The following is an 11,736-nucleotide window of genomic DNA, read 5'->3' on the forward strand; positions in this document are numbered from 1 at the left end:
TGAAACCTAACCACCTTTTTATCTTAGGTGTTGGCATATCCCAATGATCTGTACTGTTCTAGGGTGTGATGGCTTAGGTAAGTTTTAATCAGTGACAGTGTAATTTGTGAACCGTTCAACTGCTGAATGATACAGACATGAACTAAAACTTAATTCTGATAGAGCTGAGTATGCTTAATATCTAAATATTTTAAGTTATATATTGAAGTTTTAATTTTTAATCACATGAGTATGGTATCCATCTTTTATTTGATATTTTATCTGCAGGAATGAACATGATTTGAACCTAATACATTTTTAGAGGTAAGTGGAATATTTAATTTCTATTCAAATTAAGGATTCAGAAGTTCTGAAAAGAATGTAAATTTTGACTATAGCATTCCATTACTGTTAATTAGGTATAAAACAATTATCAGGATTTTGGCCAAAAATACTGCTGTAATATTTGTGTTTACAGGATTGGAAAAAAATGAAGAGACAGCACTGACATGTAAATATGTATAATCGGATAGTTTCCTATGTAAGTTCTATAGGTATAGAGAGGGTAAAGGTAGCAATGGCTAAGTTTGTAGTTAAAAATGGAGTTAATGTAGTTGTCTTATTGGAATGACAAACTAACATGTTATAAGAACTTAAATTTTTAGAGATGTGTGAAGACATTTCTCAGTAACATTACAAACTTGAGATTGAGGGATTTTTCTGGTTCAGTCATAATTGCACTGCATGGTATCTGCATTCAGCAGTTTGTTCCTGCTGGGTGTTCAAAGGACAGTGCAATATAAATTCAGTATTTGGCATCGTTGGTTTTCTTGGCTTTGTGCATGTTAGACCTGGTATTTCTACTGATACAGTATTCCTATAGTTTCTCATACTGTTCAGTTTGACAGTCTTCAATAGTAACTAATACTATTTTTCTAGGGTGTCAAATTCAGAACCAGGCAGATCCATCTCCTGACCCTAAATATGTAAGGATTTCTATTTCTGTTGCTTCTAGTAGCTTTCCTGATAGCATTCTTAGCAAAACAGCAGAACTTCTACACAAGTGCAGAAGCCTTTTGCACAGTGTATATATAAGCTTGAGAGAAATGTTTATAAAGCCTCATACAGTTGAAAATGGGCACTGTTGTTCATGGTGCCCGTAAATTGTTAATGTGGCTACATTGAGAACACAGGTTTTGCTTCCATCACTGTAATTTCATTGCGGTGGTGACAATGAGACCTGCAACATTTTTTTTTTTTTTTTTTGCTAGGCTCATGAGTAAAAATTGGATATAAGGCTTTTCAGTATTAGAAAAGATGACGGGATAAATAGCAACATACTTGATATATTTAATTTCTAGGGTCCTAAAGTAAATCGCTTGAGGAAATTGGATCCCAAAGATTACAGGTATGATTTTAATTTCATTCTTTTCCCTTGTATATGAAAAAGACTATGATGTTAAAAAGGCCACTAGTTGTTTTACTATTTACCAGTGATGTATGATGTCATGATGATGGGCAAAATGTTCAACTGCTCTGAATGGGCTGAATGAAAATAGCCTTTCTGAACATGCATCTTACATAAAGCTGTATTTTAAAACATGAAAGCTCTAAGATAAAAGTTGCCTGAAACATGCATGTTTGGAAACAATCAGCTAAATTTAGGTGTGAATGAAAATGGAAACTAATCAGTCCTAGTTGCCATTACAATCTTTTTCTGTAGGTGGGGAATTTTGAAGTGTGTCCATATTTCATTGGAGATCAAAGAAGCCTAACTAAAAGAATTGTGGTAAGTAATTTTTTTTAAATTTTACTACACCAAATTATTTGTCAGGTTTTAATGGTCATTACCAAGGCTTTTAGAATGCAGTTTCTCATTTGCTGTGGACATGACCATAAAAAAAGTTTCCCACTAGGTTTTATTTCTGCTACTCTGTAGCATTCAGCCTGTTGGGAACATTTTGTTATTTACTTGTATTTCCATTGCCTAGGTCAGCACTGTTCCAGTATAAATAGAACACAAGCCATTTTTTTCTAATTAGATTTTACAGTACTGATACATGGGTAGTGACTATTATATTCAACAGTATATGTGCCTAGATTGTTGGAGTTCTTTGTTTAATCCTGGGCTTTTAGTTTATTACATTACAGGTTGCCTGGTTACTAAAGGAGGGGAGGCTGGCTTCAGAATTTTACATGAGCACCTCTGAAAATGGGCCCTTATCTTTATATTTGTTATACAGGGCTGACTCACATGATAACTTCTTTTTGAAAGGTATGTACACATTAAAGAAAATAATTAATTTTATAGGTCATTTCAAAGAGGGCTGATGGGACCACATCCAGGAGCTCTTTACGCTGTGACCAAAGACTGAGTTCTCCACTGGATATAATAGTAACTTGATAGTGCTATGTTTTCCGGATGGAGATACAAGCCACTCATACCCATGATTAGTGATGTGGAAAAGTAAAAATAAATTTAAATATCTTCCAACTTGAACCAATGTCTACTCTCTTCTTTAGGACTATTTTATCTTGAAGATTATGAGTTTGGAGGAACTAAGGTGATTGGCAGTGGAAAGAATCGGAATGTGTGAAATTCCTTAAAAATTTATTGACTTAAATAACTTTGTGTTACACATAATAAAAAAAACCCTTTTATACACTTTGTGTGGAAAGTCAGCATATATTTTTGGCTCGAAGTTTCTCTAATGTTTTCTGTGGAGGGAATAATAACATTTATCAGTTGTAGTTCTGATGTGCCTTAGACATGAAAAATTGGGGAGGGGGGCAGTGGCTGCTCACCTTATGAAATTCTTTTGCCTTTGCTCTGTTTTGGGCATATGCGTCTTGCTTTGCTTTCTCTTCCTTTTGCTTTTTCACTTCAGGTAACTGATGGTATAATCTGCAAGAAATTTATATGGAATTAAAGACAGACACTTAAGCTATGTGAATTCATGTATCTTCATATATCCACATACATACCTTATAGCCCTTTGGTGCATATGGGCTTGTGCAGTCTTTCTGTCTTCAGGAAGAGACACTCTAACCTTGTTCACACCCTTTAGGTGACTGACAAATGAACCTGAGTGGAGAACAAGTCATTTAATATATTATGTAATGCCAGATTCTCTTTGAAAACTGATGTGGAGAGTATACCTGTGGGTTTCTCCTTTACTATTTTGGTTTGAGAGCTTCCAGAGATACGAATTTTATTCCTTATTTCTTTCTGTCTTTGTGAGGATCTCTCCATAAATGCTTTTTTTCTTTTCATAAATGCTTCTTGTAAGCTCCCTGGAGTAGCTGTAAACTTTGAAAAGGTTTCTGTTTAAAAAAAAAAAAAAATCGAAGCTGTATGTCAGCAATATACGAACGTGTGGGGTTTCTGCTCAAGTAGGGGGAACCCCACTGGCCCCTAGGCTCACTAATCTGATACTCAGGGCATACATACCTGCACACACAGCTGGTTTCTCCACAGGATGTTCTGGTGCAGCTGGACAGTCTGAGTTTTGTGTTTCTGATAGAGGCAGAAATTCACTCACCTAATTGTGAGAAAGTCACAGACTTTACCACTTTACCTCACTGTACAGATTCACAGCAAAGGTTCTAAACTACCCATTCTAAACCCTAGGTCTTTTGGAACTGCCTTTCTAGAAAGTTCAGTTGTCAGCTTGTCCACTGTGAGCGCATTCATACAACAATCCTAATGTAAGAAATGCCATGTAGAAAGCTAAGTAAAACCATCCTTTTCTATTCCCTAATTCTCAACTATGGGTTGCTGTATAAAATGAGAGCTATGAAATTTACCTGAAAACAGCCCTTTGCCTCATTTTCTCTCTTTTCTTCTAGAGTTAAGTTTGCAAAATCCATTTCAGCAATACTGATATCACTGTTGCTTATCAATGTAAGTTCTGGTTCTTCCATTATACCATGGCCACATTCTGTCTCCTGTACAGTAAAATTAAAAAAACTATTCAAAAATCATAGCCTCACAAACAGAATGTGAAAAAATGTACATTATGGAGGAAAAACAACAGGTTCTTCAACTAAGGATAATGGAGAAGACGAACTACTCCACGGGTTACAGAGCCAAGTGCCTGCTGATTGGGGGCTGTGCAGAACTGCAGTGTGTGTGTCCCCAAGCTATCTGAATGGCCGTTGGGCTGCAGCTGAATGCTGCGAGACCACAAATTGCTTCAACCATGTTTTGTTTGTTTTCTGATGTGGACCACTTTTAAGTTACAGTATTGCTTCTATTTTATGGTTTAGTTTTTTGGCTGCCAGGCCTGTGGGATCCTAGCTCCCTGACCAGAGATGGAACCCAAACCCCCTGCATTGCAAGGCGAAGTCTCAACCACTGGACCAACAGGGAAGGCCCTAAACAACACTTTATTAAGGAAAAACCCTTTCGATACTGAACAAGAATTTACCAAAAAAAAAAAAAATCCAAAAGCTGCCAAGTAAATCACCTTATTTTTTGCTTATCTGTGGAGGGACAAACATAGTACTAGAAGGTAAGCTGAAACCAAGCAGATTAATCCAGTGCAGCACAATGAGGTTCAACACCGTTACGTGCTGAAGCGTAGGCTGAGCCACCATTTTTCAGGAAAGCTAGAGAAAAGAAATGCGAACTGGGAAGATCTGTAAAATTCAGAGGAAGGTCAAATTTTAAAAATTTGCTTTCTCATTTCATTGGAGATTTCCAATGATTACGAGATTGACTATATCTCAGCTCTGTTGCATCTCTTGCAATTGTTTAAAAAGTCTGAAAATGAAACCAAAAATTACATACAACACAGATTTCACTTACCCAGATTGGAATAGAGTTCTGTAATGAAAACGATCCAGAACTTACAAAGAGCTCTGACTGTGCTAGTTGAGTTTGGTTTCCTATGATTGTTGGAGTTTCTGCGGTAGTTGAATCCTCAAGACATTTTTCATTCTGAACAGTGACTGAATATGGTGTCTGAATTGAAGTTCTTACACATAATTGTGGATTTATATTTAAAATGCCACAGGTTTCTTCATCATCAGTGAGCCCTTGGCCTTGTAACACTGTACCTTCTCTTTCTGACGGTTCTTCAAAGCCCAGTCTGTCTGTTCTGCCTTCTGGTTGGTCTTTCACTGAGCACTCACTAGAGGCAGAACCACATGGAGTGCTATGCTGTAGATGTAACTGACGAAATACATTAGCCTCACCAGATGAACTGAAGACTGAACTTTGCAAATTTCCTACAGAGAGCTGGAAATGAACACTTTTTTGCTTGTTTTGTAATATTTCATTCTGTTCAGAGGAGGAGTATTGATTTTCCACCCCTTGGGAAGAATCTCTCACTTCAATGCTGCTAAATATACTTGGTAAATTAGCATGCTGGCTTCCTTCCTGTGAAGAAAATTCTGGCAGAAGTTGTTGAAAAGATTGTTCAGACCCTATAAGAAATCAGTTGATCATAATTATATGTTGTAAAACTTGGATAGAGATACAGTCTCTAATAGTTGCTGAGAACATTACAAATAATAAAGTCAGGTTACTTAAAATTTTAGGAATAAAAACTGATGTACACAGACATGAGTAGAAAGTTAAAGGATGGTCACAGCGATTTTCGAATAACTACTGCTCACACCATGTATTTTCTCCTATAATATTTAACAAAGGAACTATGACTATTAAACACGAGGACTTTTCCCCCCATAACAGAATATTGACTTTATAACAGAAAGACTTAAACATGCATGTGCATCTCATATGTTGTGATGTGTGCATATATATATATAAAATTTGTATAAAAAGTTTTAGAAGGATACTTAAACTGATAACTGTAAGGGTTGAGGTAGGGAAGTTGAGCAAGAGGCAGCACTTTTTATCAAAATACCATGCGAACAGCATATATTACTTCTGTTATTTAAATAAATATACAGAGAAACTGGTGAGGAGTGGAGACAAACCAAGAGCTACTAGGTACAATTTCCAAGGAAAACTGATATAAATAACCATGAAAAACCATTGAGCTTTATTTAACTTTTCTGAACTTCTACATACCTTCAATAACATTTTCTGTAGCAAAACTCTGAGCTTCCTCACGAGCCCAGTTAGGGTCAGGCTGCTGGTTCAGGCTGGTGTTAAGAGAATGCAGGCTGGTCCTCAGTGCTGTAAAAGAAGCTGTACTTTTGGGTGACAGACTAGAACGGAGGCTTTCACAGGAGGAATGTGACCTCTGATGGAAGACAACCGGGAAAGGCTGAAATATTAGTATTTACTATGTTGAATCAATCTTTTATGTTTCTTTGATATTATTCTTCCTTAATTACCATTTTACTACCACATAAACCACTTGCTATTCAAACCCAATTCTTTCACTTTAGTAAATATGAAAGACTTATTGTTTAGAAAACAAATTATGAATTAACAAGACAGAGTTCAGAATATGACTGAATCATTTTCTGATAAGCAGGAACTATGCAGAGCTGCCTGGAAACAAAGACCCAGGTTTGAATCTTAGCTCCTTTATTGTATAGGAAGACACTTTAAATTTTGCAAAATTCTGTCTACCTAAGACTGAATTCCGTTAAAGTAACCCCACCCCCCAAAACCCTGAAGACAAGTTTTTTTTGTTTTTTTGTGTGGTTTTTTTTGCGGGCTTCTCACTGTTGTGGCCTCTCCCATTGCGGAGCACAGGCTCTGGATGCACAGGCTCAGCGGCCATGGCTCACGGGCCCAGCCGCTCCGTGGCACGTGGGATCCTCCCGGACCAGGGCGTGAACCCGTGTCCCCTGCATCGGCAGGCGGACTCTCAACCACTGCGCCACCAGGGAAGCCCGACAAGTTTTTATGGGTCGTCATAGCTGGAGATGAAACTGTTGGGACAAAATTCTAATGCATCTGTTTTCAATCTTGGTTCCGCATTATAAGCATTATAATCACTGTATCTGACCATTCCTAAGGATTCTGATTTAATTGGTCTGAGGTACAGTCTGGGCACTGGTATCTAAAAGCTTACCAGATGATTTTAATTGGCAGCCAAGGCTAAGAAGCACTGTTCTAACAGAAGAAGACAGTTTTTGGAAATTCATTGCAAAGAAGCATCTACTTTATTATACCTGGTAAAAGTCTTTGCTGTCTTGAGAAATCCCAGAGAAAGATGATGAATCAAAATCTGGATGTGGTTCTAAGGGTTTAAACAGCTGACGATGCAAATTTGGAAAACTGTGCTCCAGTTCTGGAAAGTCAAAGTCAACTGTTGGAATTTTAAGGGAAAAGGACACTTATTTTAAAAATAAAGCCTAGAAAAGTAGTACTAAGAACATACTCATAAAGGTTATTTTAAGATAACTCCAATTCAACAAAATTACTTGCATTTTTTTCATTACCAGCAGATGCTTTCAAATTAAGTCCTGCCGTTATCTCTCATGTACAAAAGGGGCGGGTGGTGGCAGTGGTTTGACCAGAACCTTTGACAAATGCAAGTTTCCAGTTCTACTAGCCTCAAGGTCTTTATGGGGTTAGTTAGGAGTAAGATGGCATCATGGTCACTGCTTTGTTACAGTAAGCTTTGTTATTCTCAATTAGCTCATTTCAGGATCAATGATTTGAAAAAAAGAAGAAAAGCTCACCGTATGGAGTGTTGCCACAGGCCAGACACTGACTGCACTTTATGTGCATTATCCCAAACACCCCTCCTTCCACTGGAGACAAAAGAGTAAGCTGCCTGTGGCCTCACAGTTAGGAAACTGGTCAAGAGGTCTGATTTCTGAGTTCTTGTGCTCAGTATTGGCAATACTGAGCTACTGTAGTTAACTTTGCAAAGGTGAAGGAAGATCTGCTCATCTCTTCTACACTGTCTCAGTCAGTCTGTTTCCAAAGCCCCTCTCTCATTAAGTGCCCTCCTCAGCGTTTTCCATGTTATAACTGCTACAGCAAGCCATCAAAACATAAAGCTCAATCACTACTTCCAACTAAAAAGGATGAAAGGTTAAAAGTTAAAAATACTTAGTTTACATGAAAGTATTTGTTCACAATTTTACCCCGCAAGTCTGTTTTTTCAGTCATCAAATTTGCTTCATTTATGTACTTGTCTGTCATCTGCTGAATGTGTGTCTGACCAGATGTAAATGTTTCCAATGCAGGTAAAAGAGGTTTAAGGGCGTCCTGAGGGTCCTGTCTTTGATAAGTAACTTGTGTTGAAGGAACTACAGAACTTAAAACATTTGTTTCCTCTTCTTTACTGGTGGGGGATTCTTGTTCCCTCTGGTCCACAAGCTCTGAAAACGACTCTGAAAATTGGGTTTAATGAAAATATTTAGTGGTCTGGGTACTTCGAGACAGATTTTAGCAGAGAGGCATAGCAATACACATCGATAAGGAATCAGTGCAGCCAAGAAATGTGCTCCGCAGATTTCCACCAACATTAGCAGACCCTCCTCAACGTGCTACTGGAGATCGGCAGAGTGTCTCTGCGTCTGCAGCCCCGTGACTTCAATCACGATTACAATGTCATACTGTCCAATATTCTAAAGGCATGATTACTTTTGAGATTTAAAGAACAATCCCTCTCAGCACCTTGTGAAAAGCAATGTTGGCTCTCACCGCTGCACTGCAGTGCAACTGGTGCTTCTCTTTCAATTTATTTATAAACATTCTGATATTCTTACCTGTAAGGCTCAAATCTGTGTTTTCATAACTTAAAAAGCTCCCAGTAGAAACAGTTATCGAAGATAATGGCTCATGATAAATTTCTTGTGTTTCAGCCTAAAAATTAAGGAGAACATTACGCCACAATGTAGGAAGTAAAATCTAGAAAAAATCCAAATCAGCAACATTAGCAGTTATTTATTCTGAGCTCAGATCAAGTGTAGAAACCTTCATAGTTATAAAGGTCCGTAGTAAAACCTTTTCATCATTGCTCAGAACTGATCAGCCTTTCATACACACACACCCCCAGCCCACTCTCACTCCCCCATCAATAAGTCCTCAGTTATCCACTGTCACCTTTACACACACACACACACACACACACACACACACACACACCCCTTAATGTTTTAAATTATTCTTTTGCTTCTCAGAACTATAGAGATCATGCATCAGGTAGACTAAGAGGTCTTCTGATGCTCAGATTTGGCTGTTTTCATCACTGATCCACTCCAGGACGAGCAGATCTCAGAGAACATGGACTTTAATATTCCACAACTTCTGTAAACTAAAAAGACAATATGAAGCCAAGCAACTCTAACAATGCAGCACACATCAAGACATGACTAACCTTATCATCTGGCTTCACAATTGGACCCAGGTACGTATGGTCTTCTTCCTCCACAGCGTGACTTAACACTGCATGATTCTCAACCACAGCCTCGCTGACCTTGACTAAAATGAGGAAGGAGGGGGAAGGTCTGGATTATGACAAACTTTTAGCACCAGAGGGCATAATTTCCTGCTTTCCTACAATTTTCTTTTTTTGCTTTGTAGAGTTGCCTTATCTTAGACCAAAAAAAAAAAAAAAAAATTCATGTTATTATTCATTAAAAGCATTTAGGACTTCCCTAGTGGCGCAGTGGTTAAGAATCCACCTGCCAAAGCAAGGGACACAGGTTCAAGCCCTGGTCCGGGAAGATCCCACATGCCTCAGAGCAACTAAGTCCGTGTGCCACAACTACTGAGCCTGCGCTCTAGAGCCCATGAGCCCCAACTACTGAAGCTCGTGCGCCTAGAGCCCATGCTCCGCAACAAGAGAAGCCACCGCGATGAGAAGCTCGCACACCGCAACGAAGAGTAGCTCCCGCTTGCCGCAACTAGAGAAAGCCCGCGCACAGCAACGAAGACCCAATGCAGCCAAAAATAAACAAAATAAATTAACTAATTAAAAAAAAATTTATAGTTAGCACAATATAATTTTTCATGGAAAACTGTAGTTGTCATTATTATTCTATGAATAAAACCCTTTAGAAAAGAGCCAGTATGATGGGAAATGCTTTTGTCATTAATTTTAACTGAAGAAGGAAGAATATTCAGTTATAAGTACAGTGTGATCTCAAAGGTGAGACAAATGCACATAAAAAAGACAAAAACACCAAGTGCAACCAGTGGTTGCTTAAGAATGGTAGGACAAGGAGGAATTCTGCTTCTTTATAACTTGCAGTGCTGTCTAAAATCACAGTGAGCATACACTGCTTTTATTATGAATTATCATTCCTAATTACATTTGACATATTAAAAATACATAAAAATTATACTTTCTGTCTCACTATTAGTAATCTGGGTATTCTGAGTTAGTTTTTCTCTTACTCCCAATAGCCAACATTTGTGAGAAAGCCGGCCAAGGCATACGGTCATCTGTGGCTCTGAAATAGAATAAAATTAAAAGTGCTCCGCCAAATATAAACTAAAATTTCTGTCTCATTATCCCCATGATATTATTAAAAGAGATCATGAACATTAAAAGTATGTTTCTTAGATATTTGTGTAAGAAATGTTTTCTAAGAGGTAACCCAGGACACATTGCATTCACACATATGTATCTGTATATGTGTGTAGATACATTTATTCATAAAATGATATCTATATTATGGATAATAAAGTAAAAACAGCAAATATCAAATATTATATTTAAATATAATTTGTTTTTAAATACAATTTTTTACCCACTCCTAGTTCAATTAAAAATATATTATTGTGATACAACTGATTTAACCATTAAACTGTTATTTGGTTGCTTCTTTACACACTAATATTTTAAGTGAAGAAAGTGAGAGATGGTGAAACTTTATAGTGAGTTTTTATTTTTTCTTAAGCAGCTCATTTCAAAAGCTAGTTGTGAGATGAGAAATTACGGGTTTACCATTTCGTAATCACAGTCCTATAACTGTTATTATCTGTAACAAACCAAAGAAGATTCCCCCAGAGGAGGGTGACCAGTAGCACTTGGGTAGTGATAAGAATTGAAAAATAAAAATAAGGGAAAGAAGCAAGGTCAGAGTTAAATAGTGAAACTGCAGTTTTGTGAAGGTGTTAAATGAGGGGAGAAAAGTCTGAACATAGACAAAACCATGAATACTGTCCAAACCACTAAAATGACCTATCAAGGGGCTTCCCTGGTAGCGCAGTGGTTGAGAGTCCGCCTGCCGATGCAGGGGACACGGGTTCGTGCCCCCATTTGGGAAGGTCCCACATGCCGCGGAGCAGCTGGGCCCGTGAGCCATGGCCACTGAGCCTGCACATCTGGAGCCTGTGCTCCGCAACGGGAGAGGCCACAACAGTGAGAGGCCCGCGTACCACAAAAAAAAAAAAGACCTATCATCTCTTTATCCTGGCTAACATGAGTGACTGCTGCTTAATCAAGTACAGCTTTACTTAGTCTAACTCCATTATTCCTACCTCCTAGGGAAGAATTTTGTAGGTATCCAATAACAGGATCACCCTTGCTTCCTGGTAATATCCAATACTAACAAGCAAAGCCCTATTTCAAAATACTTAAACCCTCCTCAAAATCACCTAATAAAGCCCAAATCTTATAGTAAGTCCCTTCTAATACCCTCTCACTAATTCATTGGCCTCATGGTTCCCCACGGTGTGCATTCTCCCTCACTACAACAAGTCAAAGCACCCAGCTTTCTTCAATTACATGTGTGTTCTTGGTAGTCTTTGGCTAGAGGACACTGACAGGTAGAATAAAAAGGGGGCTTCCCTGGTGGCGCAGTGGTTGAGAGTCCGCCTGCCGATGTAGGGTACACGGGTTCGGGCCCCGGTCCGGGAAGATGGGA

At 38.3% G+C, this 11,736-nt stretch overlaps 1 protein-coding gene across 1 annotated transcript in view; it reads right to left on the bottom strand.

Annotated features, from left to right (window-relative positions):
- Positions 1-2,658: 2,658 nt before the first annotated feature.
- CEP295 (centrosomal protein 295) overlaps positions 2,659-11,736 on the bottom strand; it is a 44,458-nt gene continuing 35,380 nt past the window's right edge. The window contains exons 18-30 of the mRNA XM_007449653.1: positions 10,222-10,317; positions 9,240-9,343; positions 8,629-8,725; positions 8,002-8,250; positions 7,078-7,214; positions 6,020-6,194; positions 4,790-5,409; positions 3,787-3,927; positions 3,431-3,521; positions 3,139-3,303; positions 2,965-3,064; positions 2,785-2,884; positions 2,659-2,697 (exon numbers count right to left, since the gene is read on the bottom strand). Of these exons, the coding sequence (XP_007449715.1) occupies positions 2,659-2,697; positions 2,785-2,884; positions 2,965-3,064; positions 3,139-3,303; positions 3,431-3,521; positions 3,787-3,927; positions 4,790-5,409; positions 6,020-6,194; positions 7,078-7,214; positions 8,002-8,250; positions 8,629-8,725; positions 9,240-9,343; positions 10,222-10,317 (2,114 nt within the window). The remainder of the gene's footprint in view (positions 2,698-2,784; positions 2,885-2,964; positions 3,065-3,138; positions 3,304-3,430; positions 3,522-3,786; positions 3,928-4,789; positions 5,410-6,019; positions 6,195-7,077; positions 7,215-8,001; positions 8,251-8,628; positions 8,726-9,239; positions 9,344-10,221; positions 10,318-11,736) is intronic.

The sequence above is a fragment of the Lipotes vexillifer genome, unplaced genomic scaffold, assembly GCF_000442215.2.
Source record: "Lipotes vexillifer unplaced genomic scaffold, Lipotes_vexillifer_v1.1 scaffold536, whole genome shotgun sequence".
NCBI lineage: Eukaryota > Metazoa > Chordata > Mammalia > Artiodactyla > Lipotidae > Lipotes > Lipotes vexillifer.